This window comes from Cyprinodon tularosa, unplaced genomic scaffold (genome assembly GCF_016077235.1).
Source record: "Cyprinodon tularosa strain WSP-4 unplaced genomic scaffold, ASM1607723v1 ctg726, whole genome shotgun sequence".
Classification (NCBI taxonomy): domain Eukaryota; kingdom Metazoa; phylum Chordata; class Actinopteri; order Cyprinodontiformes; family Cyprinodontidae; genus Cyprinodon; species Cyprinodon tularosa.
The window spans coordinates 714510-728836 of record NW_024039481.1 but is presented as its reverse complement, the minus strand read 5'-3'; the positions used below and the strand labels follow the sequence as shown (position 1 = coordinate 728836).

The following is a 14327-nucleotide window of genomic DNA, read 5'->3' as shown; positions in this document are numbered from 1 at the left end:
CATCCTTGGCCCTATCTCAGAGAATTTATAGAAATAGTCCAAAAATTGAGCTTTTATATTCATATAGTGGCATCTGGCTGTTTTTTTTTTAAAGTTTACTTTATACTTTTATACTTTAAGTAGTTTTTGGAGCACATACTTTTTCACTTTTACTTGAGTAAAGAGGTCAAGTTGATACTTCTACTTTTACCAGAGTGTTTTTAAACTGCAGTATCTAAACTTCTACTTAAGTAACAAATGTGGGTACTTTTGACACCACTGCAAAGTGGTGACCACTCTCATAGTGTGGGATACACTGCTGACCATTTCACCACCCTTTCCTGAGCAATTGCCATTGGGATACCTTGCAAATACACTGCCCCTGCTCCAGACACCCTGTGTGTTATGAATGCACCTTAAAGGAAAAGTCCGGTCAGCAAGGAATAATCCATGGATCATTATTTATACCTATAACCACTACGTTTGTGGTGATTTAATGAATTTAGCTAAATAAGTAAAAAAATAAAAATAATAATTTTCGTTGCGATCACTGAGTGTGGAGGCAGCCATTTTTGCCCAAATATATTAACACCTCAGTCCTGACATCTTCCTGCAGTGACGTCACGCTGCGGTGAGCCTAGCGCCACTACTAGACACATCTGCAATCAAAAACAATTATTCACCATTGAAATTAGTTAGAGCTATAGTTAAGCTTGTAACAAACAGCAGCTACAGCACTTGGACTTGATCAACAGCCGATACCGCACCGTGACGTCACAAACCAGTAGGTGGCAGTAGTGTTCTTTAACAAACATGGATGCCTCCAGTAAAGCACATTCACATGAAAATTACTCTTAATTAAAAACACTTATCATTTATTGAAAGGTATGTAATAATTTCATTTTTAAAGTACTTTCAGAAGTTTGTATTCTGAATATGACCGGACTTTTCCTTTAAGTACCCATGGATGTGTGTAGAAAGTTACTGATTAAGAACAGTTTACACCAAATGGTCCTACTTTGGTTGTATTTTTTAACCTAATTATGTTGAACGTTATGTTGAATGTTGAGGTCCCATGTAGGATCAAATATATTAAATATATAGGCCTAAATGGAAAAATTTACACATATTGTCATTTGTTTTAAGATGACCGCATCTTAAGTTCAAATTTTACCATAACTGAGCTTCACTTTGCAAAACAGAAAACAGAGGAACATGGACACAGGAACAGGAATCATTATTTATTAATTTAAGTATTTAATTTCATGAGTCCATGATTGTTGAGTCTCTTCTCAGCTGTGAGTCATGATTCAGGCAGCAAGACATCTCAGGCCAGCTTCACCTCCACTGGGAAATGGTCACTAACATCCAGTGCCTGAAGGAGACAAAGCAAACAGTGGTCATTAGATAGGGGAGAGATGATTAAATAGAGCAGACATTGTAAAAATAACTGGGGCCATCCAAATGCATCAACATTTATTAAAATGTCATGTTGTTTGGACTTTGACAAATGAGACCATGATGAAAAAAAAAAAAAAAACGTTACCACGTCTAATGTGACTTATATTTACCCTCAAACTAATACTTAATTTCAGTTTATTTCTATAGCGCCAATTCACAACACGTCATCTCAAGGTGCTTTACAATTCACCAGATCATACAGTCAGATTGATTCAAAGTTTTCTATCTAAGGAAAACCAGTTGATTGCACCGACTCATTGACTCAAATGCAATCCCTCACACCAAGCATGCTTGTAGCGACAGTGGAGAGGAAAAACTCCCTTTTAACAGAAAGAAACCTCCAGCAGAACCAGGCTCAGTGTGAGCGGCCATCTGCTGAGGCCGACTGGGGTTCAAGGAGACAGAAGCGGAGATATAAAAATGTCATCCCATGTCAGAGGATGAAAGAGTTGCACCTCCAGCCACTGAAAAAATAATGCAACCATTGTTGGCTTTTATTTCATCATATTAACACAATTGTTTCATGTTATCAGGGTAGAACATAAAACAATGGTGTTAAAGTCACTGAATATAATTAAGTAAATGCAAAAAGAGGTTGTATTATTTTTTCAACATCTAGAAAGAAAGGTGTAGATGGTAGCAGCACAGCTGATATGTCTCTCCAGGATGGAGTCACAGCCAAAGTTGACCTTTTAACCTTTCATCAGAATCAAGCACAAAGTGGTGTTTTGCTGTATTGATGCATGTCTACATAATCCTCATGCTCTCTGAGCAGCCCCTCCTTGTACTGGAAGTTTAGTGGCCATCATGTTTTATGTAAAGGAATGATTAACCCACGGACTACAGATAATACCGACACTGACACCGCCCCACCTACCCATAAAAAAAATAAATAAATAAAAATATACCCAATCTCCCTGAGGGGCCACTGATGTCGTGAGGCAGAGTGCAATAATTTTCTAACTTTCTAACTTTCTCTTTAAGCAGCTAATCATAAACCAAGTTTATGTTGTTTGTAAACTGTGAAAGTGAAACAAATTTAAATATCCTGATAGATAATGCAACAGTAGAAAGAGTTAAGGAAATTAAGTTCTTGGGAGTAATGATAGACAATAAGACTTGCTGGAGACATATAAAATACATTCAAACTAAAACATGCAGAAGTGTTGCTAACTAAAAAAAAGCAAAACATTTACTAAATTGTGCTGCACTTCACATTCTGATTCCTCACTTATATTACTCTACTTGAGTTACTATGTAGAAATACGGGGCAACAACTATAAAACCTCGCTGCTACCGTTATGCACATTACAAAACAAGGCCATCAGAATGGTTCATAAGCAGGATTCCACCATCATACTAACCTAATATTTATAGAGTCTTGCCTCCTAAAACTCTCAGATCTGGTAGAATTTCAAACAGCTCAGTTTATGTTTGAAGCTAGAAACAAACAACTACCAGAAAATATTCAAAAGCTGTTGCCTGTTGGAGTGGGGGGCTATTATTACAGGGAAAACCTTAAATTCAGAACCTTGAGGGTTCGAACCACCTTGAAGAGAATGTGCATTTCAGTCAGTGGGGTGAAGGTCTGGAATAAACTCCAAAAAGACCAACATGTCATGCTAACCCCGAAATCCCACATACTCCGTCAGCGCCCCGCCCCGCTGCGCTCCAGACTGCCTGCACAAGGCAAAGCCTTCAGCCTCCGCTGTGGCTCCCGTCCGCTCTGCTCTGAGTTCCTTGGAGATCGTAGAGGGCATGCGCGAGATGATTCAGTTCAAAGCAGAAAAAAACATGCGGAAATGATCCAGGGCTTCCGCGGATCATTAACAATAATTACAATTCATTAATTTTTTGGGATTTCTTCATTAATGTTTATGGGATTTCGGGGTAACAATCAAAATATACCGAACCAAACCGAAAACCATGACCACGAAACCATGAACCGAACCGAACCGTGGATTTTGTGAACCGTTCCACCCCTAATATATATATATATATATATATATATATATATATATATAATATATATATATAAATGTATTTGTATATATATGCTGGAGATAGGCACCACCCCTCACAACCCCAGCAGGGATAAAGAGAGGAAAAACATGGATGTTATCTGACCACTGAATATGATTAGCTCTTACCCCACTGCTACTGAGATTCATGTCAGCCATGAAGTTATAAACTCTTGCGCTGCCCTGCACCACTCCCTTATTCATGTCAGTCGTGACCACAATCCTGCAAGAAACAAAGAAATGAGTAGAAAGAGTGAATCATGGAGTTCATGTGTTGGTGCAGCTGTGTTAGTATGGATCTACCTGTCATAAGGGCAGAAAGACTGGCCGACGGTGGTGTCAGCCGTATCTGGGATCAACCAGTGGAAGGTCTTGTCTGTGAAGAGCCGGATCTGTTGCCACTCAGAGGTCGTCACGTAACTACAGCCTGCGTTGAAATCCCCCAGCAGCACAATGTTCTGCACAGAGAGGGTGGAGGGTTAACTGTGCTGCAGCTGCCCATCTCATTACCTTAATGTCTTCACTTAGAGTTTATTCACATTGGTGTTCCACCGATTGCGGACATCGACCACCACGTCGTAGAGAGAATTTATCTCCTTCACAGCCGAGTCTGGAGAGGTATGCTGGGGGATCAGGGTGAAGCTGCTTGAGGCTGGAAAACAAAGAGGATGTCTGTTAATAGAGAGATCCAGAGAAGTGGATCATAAGCCTGAAAGAGCTGAAGGCTAAATAACAACATATGCTAGGCGTAACAAGAAGTTTTTTGTCGGATGACTTCAATGACCTGTTTGGGATGTACTCGATAAAAGTATAAGAAATATAAGAAGGCGTCAGACCTTTTAAGGCTTTATAAACAGAATGTTAAAATCTGAGTAACCAGTTAAAGATCAGAAAATCATCAACCAGTAAATATAATTAGGGGTTTATGCATCCATGTTATACATTAATTTAAAAAAAAAAGAAAAGAAAATGTTTCCATTTTAAAATCTAAAGTGTTTCTGAAGTAGAGAACAACAATCGTTCAGTTTGGTATATAGACAATTTTGTGATTCACATATTGAACCCCAGTCAGACTAAGCAGATGGCTGCTCACACTGAGCCTGGTTCTGCTGGAGGTTTCTTCCAGTTAAAAACGAGTTTTTCCTCTCCACTGTCGCTATAAGCATGCTTACTGTGAGGGATGCATTCAAGTCAATGAGTCGATGCAATAAACTGGTTTTCCTTAAATAGAATTGAATCAATTTGACTTTATGATCTGGTTGAATTGTAAACGGCTTTGATATCACGTGTTGTGAATTGACACTATATAAATAAAATGAATTGAATTTTATAGCATAATGAGAGCAGTGGGCTTTATGCTGCCCTGCAAGGCTTTAAACCTGGGTTTGAATGGAGACAAAGCCGTTCTAAAGCAGAGATCAAGGTGCTCATTTTGAGCCTGGATCCATATTTATTGTTGATTCTGTTCATGGTGGAGAATCCTGCTTCACAGCAGCAGGTTGAGCCAAACATCCTCTAAATGTTCAGGGTCATCTTTGAGCACCATTTCACTTTTCTTTCACCAGTTCACCGCAGTTCTTGCAGCAGTCCACACTTTCTCTGCTCTCTTTTTCTCATCATCTTCTCCTTCTTTCCCATCGCCCGGCTTACCACAGGTTTGCCTGCTGTGTCTAAAAGTAGCAGCAGCAGCAACCCAAACTGACAGCAGCTCATTGGATCATTTGTATCCCTTGTAGCCTGGTGCCGGACGCTCTGGACGGTTTTACCATATTAACAGGAGAAGAGGTGCAAGTGAATTTAGACACTCTCGTCGAACAACATGCGGTAATTTATAAATATTTTTAATCAGGTTGGGTCCGGATTAGCCAGCAGGTGGGTCCAGATCCGGAGCCTGGTCCACTAATCTGTGACCTCTTGTTTATGTCCCTGGCCTCTATTTTCAGGTACTTTTTCGATTATTCTACCTTTCTTAGGTGTGGGATGGGTGTGGCTGTACGGCAGGTGGGATACAATCCCCGTGCACGAATACTTCTCAGCCTGTTTGTTCCTTATATTGGGTTCAGTTCCAGCTATCGGGGCCAGATCATTGTTTGTTTGATTTCTGTTTCGTTAGTTTTAGTTATTTCTAAGGTTCATGTATCTTCAGACGAGTTAATTCCTTAACCAGTGGTGAGATTGTTTCAGCATTTCCCTAGTGATTCTGATTTCTTGATTCCGTTCCCTTTCACCCACTGGCCTGCCTGTCCCATATGATCTGTTTGCCTGAACCAAACTTTGACTCTACTGGATCCAGCCTGTCTGCTTCTGTGCGTGTCCGTCTGGGCACACCGTCTGAATCCAAACCAGCCTTTACCCTCTAAGGATTCCTGGATGTCTGTGAGGACACCAGCCAGGTGACCTGCACAGTTCTTGAGGCAGAGTGCCTCCTCACCCTGATGGGGAACAGCTTTCACTGCTGGAGTGCGGTTCGGAGGTTTGGGGCTCAATGATAAAGGCAATCTCCTGGACACCATCTGGAGGGAAATATCAGCTGTGCTGCTGCCATAAACACCTTTGTTTATAGATGTTCGTGAAGACCTGTTTTTATAGTGTAGTCCTGTTTCTCTGACTGAGACTGGCCTGCTGGTCTTGAACCTTATTTTGATGTTTACTCTGGTTGTTTGTTGTCCTCTTTTTGCTGTTATGCTCTCTGTTTTGTGCTCCTCTCATCTCAAACAGGTATGGAAGCAGACTTGTAGGAGTCACTGTATATCTTCTGTGTTTATTTTTGCTGTTTTGTTTTATTTAATCTCTTTTAATTCAGTCTTTCCTGCCCGTCTGCCTGTCTTTCTCTCTCTTTCCTTAGTTCATATACTCTTTATTCATGTCCGCTGTATACAATTATACTCCCTAAATAATTTTCAATAAATTTTACCTTACAAGTATCAAGGGGAACCTTATGGGAACAGTCATAATGGTTTGCATGTGAAAGAAACGTTGTTGGACTATCTTCTAGTTCTGGGACATCTAATCCCAGAGCGAGATTAGAAAAATATAGAAAATTTAAGAAAAAAAGAGCATAAATTTGTTTTTTCTAGGTCAGTTTTTAAAAAGTTTAGACTGCAATCCATTATCACACCAAGGCTCTTAACATGCACACAAGGCTAAACCAAAGAGTTCAGAATGGATTGAATAGTTTTCCAGGTTGTCTTTACACCAATAGAGCATTCAAAAAGCTTATTGGCAGAGCTCATATCATCAGGAGATACAGACATGTATAGCTGTGCATCATCTGCATATGAATATATAAAACGCTGCTGTGTCCTTTGTCTTATTTCAGGAAGACACATTAGGCGCTCTTATTTCTAGTGGTTCCTAAAGCGATTTTATTTATTTCAATTAACTTGGTTTTCTATGTATTTTATATACCATGATGTGATGACTGAGGTCTATGGAGGGCCAAAATGATGGATAAAAGTACAATGAAATAAGCAGATGTAACATCTATTATTTATTTTGATCCATGATTTAAATATTAAATACCGGTATACAACTAAATCATAAAATCAACAAATTAAATAAATAAAAATACATTTAAAATGATGAATGTTATTTTGAAAAATTTATTTATTAAAAAAACTAATATAACTACTTCATAGGTATAAATAAATATATGAAAAACATATTTATTTTTATTCATTTTCATTATTCGATGTATTTAATTTCTCTTTGGAATTAATAACGTATATTTTAACTGAATATGTATTTTTAGAGGATCACCGGTCTGTTGCGTGGTTAATTTTCTTTGGAAACCCCTGCAGAGTCTTTAAAACTGTTGTCTTGCAGAAAGAAGATTCTGGGCCCAGGGTCTTTGTGCATAGAATTGCTGGGACGCTACATGAACCATTGAAACCAATAGGAAATATTAAAGTTAATAGCCACCTTTCAACAGGAAGGCAGCACTAAGTTTGCATTGCTAAACAAGTTTACCAAACAAAAGATAAATAGTATCTTTTAGACACTGAGAGACTTATTTTATCTGCAAAAATTGTGGTTTTGGGGTAAGTTACCCTTTAAAGAGAACATCAAAGTCTGGGTGTTTGGAGAATAAATGTTACTGAAACAGAGGAAGTGTTTTAAAGCATACCGGTATATTTGGATGAGAACTGGACAACAAAAGGTTCCCTGATGAAAGCATCTGTCCCACAGGACTCACAGCCATCATCATAGGTGTAGCTTTTAACCACCGATACACTTGCATGCCTGCAGATAAAGGGTTAAAGAGAATTACATCAGGAGCTGAGGTGTTAAAGTGCTACACATTGAAAAGCAGAATGTATAAAATAGAAGAATAAGAACATTTATTTTATATGATTTTATATAGATTTGCTTATTCCTACCTGTAAAGGAAGAGGTACCTCTCTGTGTAGGTGCTGCGACCCAGAGGCTCACTCACAATGTAGCGGTAATCAGAAGAAGCTCTGGGGAAAACGCACAAATAAACATTAGAAAGATGTTATGATTTTCTGAAACTTTACTGCTACTTCTTTTAGAAACATTGATGCTATGTTAGCATAATGGTGCAGTGGATGCTGGGTATGAGTGACTCTAACTTGTTGACATAGTCCATTAATTCTTTGGTTGCTGAAAGGTCGCTGTCTCTGACCTCCTGGATCAGAATGATGTCATAGCGACGGACAATCTGCAAAAAAAACAGAGGAAGAGTATTTCTTTATGCTCTTTGTTCTGTATGTACCAACCCTGTTTTCAGGTTACTTGCAGCGTAGAGCAAATATCTATTGAGAAACACTGCAGCACTGGTTTTACGCATCCAACTTAGTTAAGTTATAACACAAAGGTGCAGAAGGGAGATAGTTTATGAAGTTTCTTCCTAATCGTTAGTTAATCAGAAAAGCTTTTTATTGCATTTAGTAAAAAATCTCATTGAGATATAGTAGGGAAAGCACCCTTTTAATCATTTTACAGTCTGAAACAGTCATCCTTGAGGTTGAACTGAAATTTCTGAGAAAGTATTTGCCAAACAAGTGTGCGACCACTTACACCATAATGAACTCTTTGAAGCATTTCAATCTGGTTTTAGGGCTCATCATAGCACTGACAGAGCCTTGGTGAAAGTCAAAAATTATATTCTCATGGCCTCAGATAATGGACTTGTATCTGTACTTGTCCTTTTAGATCTCAGTGCTGCATTTATAATATATTTATAATATTCAAAGACTTGAATATTTTGTAGGAATTAAAGGAACAGCACTAGACTGGTTTAGATCTTATCTATCTGATCGAATTCAGTTTGTTCACATTAATGATAAAAGTTCCTTATGCTCCAGGGCTACCTGTGGAGTACCACCGGGATCAGTGCTAGGACCAATTCTCTTTATATATGCCCCCATTTGGTAGAATTATCAGGCAGCATGGGATTAATTCCCACTGGTATGCTGATGATATTCAGCTATATCTGTCTATAAATCCAAAGGAAGCTAACCCATTACATAGATTACAGGCATTTTCTTGAAGACATATAAACCTGGATTCATGGGCGTAGGTTTGCACATGGACCATAGGGACATGTCCCTACCAAAATTTTGAACCGACCTACTTGTCCCAACCAAAAATGACATGTTTATAATTTACAATACAGCTTTGTTGCAGCAGTAGAGGGGTTCTGGATGGAGAATATTGACAGACGAAAACATTTTTGAATATATATTTTTTTACTATTTTGGTATGATGTGGGTCGCTCTGTGAGCTAAAGACATGGTTTAGAGTCTCAATACTCCAGTTAACAATTAATTGATTACTAAATTTGTTGGCATTTCAATATTTGATTATTCCGATGAATTGTTTCAGCCCAAGATAAAAATACATGATATGGGTTAAATAGAGTAATTATAGAAGAAATTTATTTGGTGTCCCTTAAATCTATTATTTTTGCTTTGTTTCATGATACAGAGAGAATATATAAAAGATAAGAGTGGGTTTTACCTCTGCACAATTGTATATCTTCAAAAGAAAAAACAGGATAAATCCACATAAAACAGACATATTTAGACTATATTTTGTTACATAGGCACATATTTACTTTCTGTTTTAATCGCTGGTAATTTCAAATGCAAACCTTTTCAAAGTGGAAAAAAGTCATAATTCCTCATTCATCAGAGCCGATGATGCTTCAAACATTGATAAACAGCATCTAGTGTGTGTAGCGCTTATCACATTTTTACAATGTAGCAAGAAATGCTGCTTTACTCTTTAAACAAAATACACCCTGATTTTCCCGTCAAGCATACAAAAATGAGCATGCATCATTTTGCAAAGGGACCAATGATATCAGACCAATAGTGTCCCTACCAAAGTTGAAATCAAGCCTTTGCCTTTGCCTGGATTACTCTTAACTTTCTGCTTCTGAATGCAGAAAAAACAGAAGTTAGTCTTTGGAACAGAAGCTGATTAGTCAGTCACTTCATTTGGATGGGATTAAATTGATCTCAGCTAATAAAGTAAAAAATCTTGGTGTTATTTCCCATATCAAAGAGGTTTCTAGAATTTCCTTCTTTCATCTGCGAAATATTGTAAAAATTAGAAATATCCTGTCCAGGGTTGATGCTGAGAAACTAGTCCATGCATTTGTTACTTCAAGACTGGATTATTGTAATTCTTTACTATCAGGAAGTCCACAAACTGTAGTTAAAAGCCTTCAGCTGATCCAAAATGCTGCAGCCAGAGTTCTGATGGAAATGAAAAACAGAGATCATATCTCTCCTATCCTGGCTTCTCTTCATTGGCTTCCTGTTAAATCCAGGATAGAATTTAAAATCCTCCTTCTCACATATAAAGCCTTAAATGGCCAAGCTCCATCTGATATCAGAGATCTGATTGTTCCTTATGTTCCTAACAGAGCACTTCGCTCTCAATCTGCAGGTTTACTAGTGGTTCCTAGAATTTCTAAAAGTAGAATGGGAGTCAGATCTTTTTCACGCTCCTCTCCTGTGGAACCAACTACCAGTTTTAGTCCATGAGGCAGACACCCTGTCTACTTTTAAGGCTAGACTTAAAAGTAGGTTATCCTGAGTTTTCTCTATAGTTATGCTGCTATAGGCTTAGACTGCTGGAGGACATAGGGACCCATTTTTCATCATTCTGCTTCATTCTATCTGTATTCTCCCACTCTGCAGAATCTGTTAGTTTAATCTCTAAAGCGTCTGTCACACCTTGATGATTTAGCCAGCGTATTCCTGGCATACGATAAATCCGGGCATACATTGTATAAATTATGTGTCACTTTTGTATAAGTTATGAGCACGCTGAAACACACTGGCTCATGTCGACATACGGCAAGTTATGTCAGCTCATGCTCATACGTGGGGCATAAGTTGCAGGTAAGTTGTTTGATCATTTTGATCAAGTTTACTCATAAATCGTGGTGTCTAGCTTATCCAAAACCTATTAGCAACTTGAGCATAACTTATCAGGAACGTATCCAACACATATTATTGTATTTGAAATGTTCCAGGCGAATGCTAAACGTGTTTCTAACGTACTGCTAATGTATAACGGTTTATTGGCAGCATTTTGGATAAAAAGAGGGTTCACAGGAGGAAACTGTCAGTACTCCCCAAGACTTCAAATGTTCCACAAGAGATGGAGGGTCTGCAAGGCTGAGACGGGAATACATACTAGCTCTTCTCCAACATCAGCATGATCTCATCAATTTGGCAGTTGTAGGGTGAGTGAGAAGGTGAGCGTGATAGATCCTCCCTGCATTCACGCCCACAGCCACTACCAACACTAGCAGACATGACGCTGAATCTTCCGTGAGTGCCAACCTTCTTATTTTCTTTTTTGTTTGTTCTTTATATTTATTTTTTTGATGGGCGGTAATCAGCAACTAGTTTAATACCACGATCAAAGAAATCTTTTTATGCAGGCCAGGCGCCTCCAGGCGAAATTATGCATAAGTTAGACTGTCGTTGGACATAAGCTCTGGACTCATTATGAATAATAATAAATACAAAATTTGAAAAGATACAGCTGATGCCCTTTTCTGTTTATAAACAATGTGACCAAAATGTGATTAATATGTGGTTGTGTTTATGAATGGGGGATTTCATATTTTAAAAAAGCAAAATACAGTTTTTACTGTTAATTGTAATTAAGTTTGGGGGGAGTAATAAAATACAAAAATCTAAATGCAACAAAGAAAACCAAACTGCTCTCTGACTTTAGAGGCATATATTTAATGTCTGATTTCTGCAACATTTTTTTTATCTCTGTGATTTCATTCAAGCAACAACAACAACAGAATGAAAGATTATAGTTAAAGAACTGTGAACGCTGAGTGGAGATGCAGACCTTGGTAATGATGTTCATCAGATTCGAGTCGGAGGCTTTTGTGTCCCCAAATGCTTTGATGTTGAAGGCCCCCAGCAGGAGGGAGGAGGACAGATGCAGCAGAGCCACAAAGAACACCACAGAGCACAGCAGCCGCATCCTGGACCACAGAGGACAGATCTAAATGTGGAAGATGGTAGAGTTAGCAAGTGGAAACTAGAAGTTTAGAGAACAGAATCACCATTTGGTTGAGATAAACTAATAAAAGGCAGTTTATTCACAGACGTCCATCCCCGTGAACACTGGGATGGAACTCAATGGGAATGTAAATGATTCTTACTTCAACCGTTGCGTATATTAGCTGCTATACATGAATCAAGATACTATGACCGAAAAAATTTACAAGCTGACGTATAACTAACTGGCCTGCATAGGAAAATGGGGAGGGCAAAACAAAGATTTTAAGTCAGGATAGTGACTGAGCAGCAGCCTAGCAGTGAAAATTGAACAATTAAGTGCAGCAGTGATCAAAATGTAAACAACGTGGGAGAGACGTGGTGCAAAAAGGCATTGATGTGGAAGTTCAGAGCAGTGCAAAAATAAATACATATATATGTTGCGAAAATGCAGTAGAACACATTTGAGTTGAGTTCTATAGGTATGTTATCGTTGTGATGCAGAGTCTCGATTTGTGACTTGATTAGATTTTTCCACAGTTCAACAGTCTGATGGCAGCGGGGAAAAGCTGTTACAGAACCTGCTGGTCCTGCATGGAATGCTGCAAAGCCTCTACCTAGAGAGGGAGAACAGTCCATGGTGGGGGTGTGAGGGGTCACTGATGATGCCGTGTGTATGTTATGATTCAATATAATATTTAATGTTTAATTTTTGGGGGGTGACTGGTAACACTTATTGCACTTTTATGTAATATGACATAATTTTTTGATATGGTAAAAATCAGGTAAACTTGTTCCCTGCAAGATGAGGTGCAAAACCCAGTTCAGCCAGAAGGTGGCGCCTGTTAAAGGAGCACATAGATGGAACATATTACTAGCAGAGACAGAGATATTCATTATTCAGAACTATAAGCATTCATTCATGCTGTCCTTCTCATCTTGGTTCTGACGGCTCTGAGTCCTGCTGTCAGACACTTTTGTTCACTATTAGTGGTGAAAAAAGTTGTGTCCAACTTGTTTAACAGAACCAGTGTTGATAATTTTCATCTAATGATATGGCCTCCTGTTGTTTCATAACACATTAACCTGATATTTGTTTTCTTATTGAGCTCTAATTTATTTTCCATCCTTTAAGTCTTTTTAAAAATCATTTTTATTACCTCTATTGTGTATCTAAATGTAAAGCTGCAGTATTACATTTAGCTCAGATTTGCCAGAATCTGTGGTTTTCTCTGATGTTCACCGCTCCTCAGCAAACACAGTTCAATATATCAATATTGAATTGAACTGAAAATTGAACTGAATTGGATTGAAACTGAATTAATCTGAATTGAAATATATTCTATAAAAGGTTTAGGTCTATGGAGGGAATTTTGTTCCATTACTTTTGCAAACAACATGTTTTTTATAACTGATTTTTGAGATCTTTTAAAAAGAGCTACGGACGTACGGAAGCGTATTGTATTCACCAAAGAAAAAAAATCTGACAGCTTATCTCATAATTGCGAGATCGGTATCTCGTAATTACGAGATAAGCTGTCATATTTTTTTTTTTTTTTTTGATGAATACAATACGCTTCCAAATTTTTTCTGTTGCAACTGTATGGAAGAAATTCCACTCCATAATTTTGATGTTAAGACATTCTTTCTTCTACCATTTGTTCTTGAATGAGGAGCGAAGAAGCATTTGTATTGGTCTGCAACAACATATTATTGAGGTAAAGAACTGGGCTTGAGGTAAAGATACTTTGAGAGAGAACTTTGAATAGAAAAAGTGTAAAAACAACATTTCCGTTTACAAAACATGTTCTTTATAACAATAACGGAACAAAATTTACCAACAGAGCCAATACTATATAAAAGCTTAATGCCCTGACATATTATAGCTAATAGAATCAGATCACTGTACAGCGGTGTGAGCAGCTTTAAATCCCCTGTTGTCGCCCACCTCAGTGTGGGATTGTGAAGCAGACAGAACACCTGCTTCACCACCTCACAGCATTCTGCTGCTTGATCCACCTGTGAGAGCAGGAACATTTTATGCCATATGTAGCTTTTTCTAATCAACTTTAAAAGGGTGGACGAAATATAACACCAGTGAAGGATCATACGTTTTCTCGTTACCCTGGTTACACATTTCAAACTGAGCGAGAGAGAACGATTGTCAGACAACCAGATCAGCACAACAGCGGTCAAACTGCAAACAAGCAAAGAGCCAAGAAGTGCATACCTGCTCAGCAAGTCGAAGAGGAAAGCCTGTTAACAAAGCCTGGCTTGTATTAGTCCCAGGAGCGTTTATATAAACCCAGAGTCCAGCCGCTGATAACATCCCCTGTCAGGGTTTTGTGTTTACCTGCTGATT

The 14327-nt window shown here is 38.3% G+C and overlaps 1 protein-coding gene across 1 annotated transcript; it reads right to left on the bottom strand.

The window, feature by feature from the left end:
• Window positions 1–1207: 1207 nt before the first annotated feature.
• Window positions 1208–14327, bottom strand: dnase1 (deoxyribonuclease I). Its single transcript, XM_038269262.1, has 9 exons — window positions 14196–14327; window positions 11811–11969; window positions 8054–8142; window positions 7841–7921; window positions 7588–7703; window positions 4001–4113; window positions 3765–3919; window positions 3591–3684; window positions 1208–1354 (listed from the first exon to the last, which is right to left on the bottom strand). Exons 1-9 carry the CDS (start codon window positions 14292–14294, stop codon window positions 1307–1309), a joined length of 954 nt encoding a protein of 317 aa, XP_038125190.1. The 5' UTR covers window positions 14295–14327; the 3' UTR covers window positions 1208–1306.

What these genes read in the sequence shown, in the direction of transcription:
- dnase1 (XM_038269262.1), bottom strand. Translation starts at nt 14,294, where the DNA reads ATGTTATCAGCGGCTGGACTCTGGGTTTATATAAACGCTCCTGGGACT. An exon ending in CTCTTCGACTTGCTGAGCAG is followed by an intron (nt 11,970 to 14,195) that starts GTATGCACTTCT and finishes TTCCACATTTAG; the next exon opens with ATCTGTCCTCTGTGGTCCAG. An exon ending in TCTTTCTGCCCTTATGACAG is followed by an intron (nt 3,685 to 3,764) that starts GTAGATCCATAC and finishes TGTTTCTTGCAG; the next exon opens with GATTGTGGTCACGACTGACA.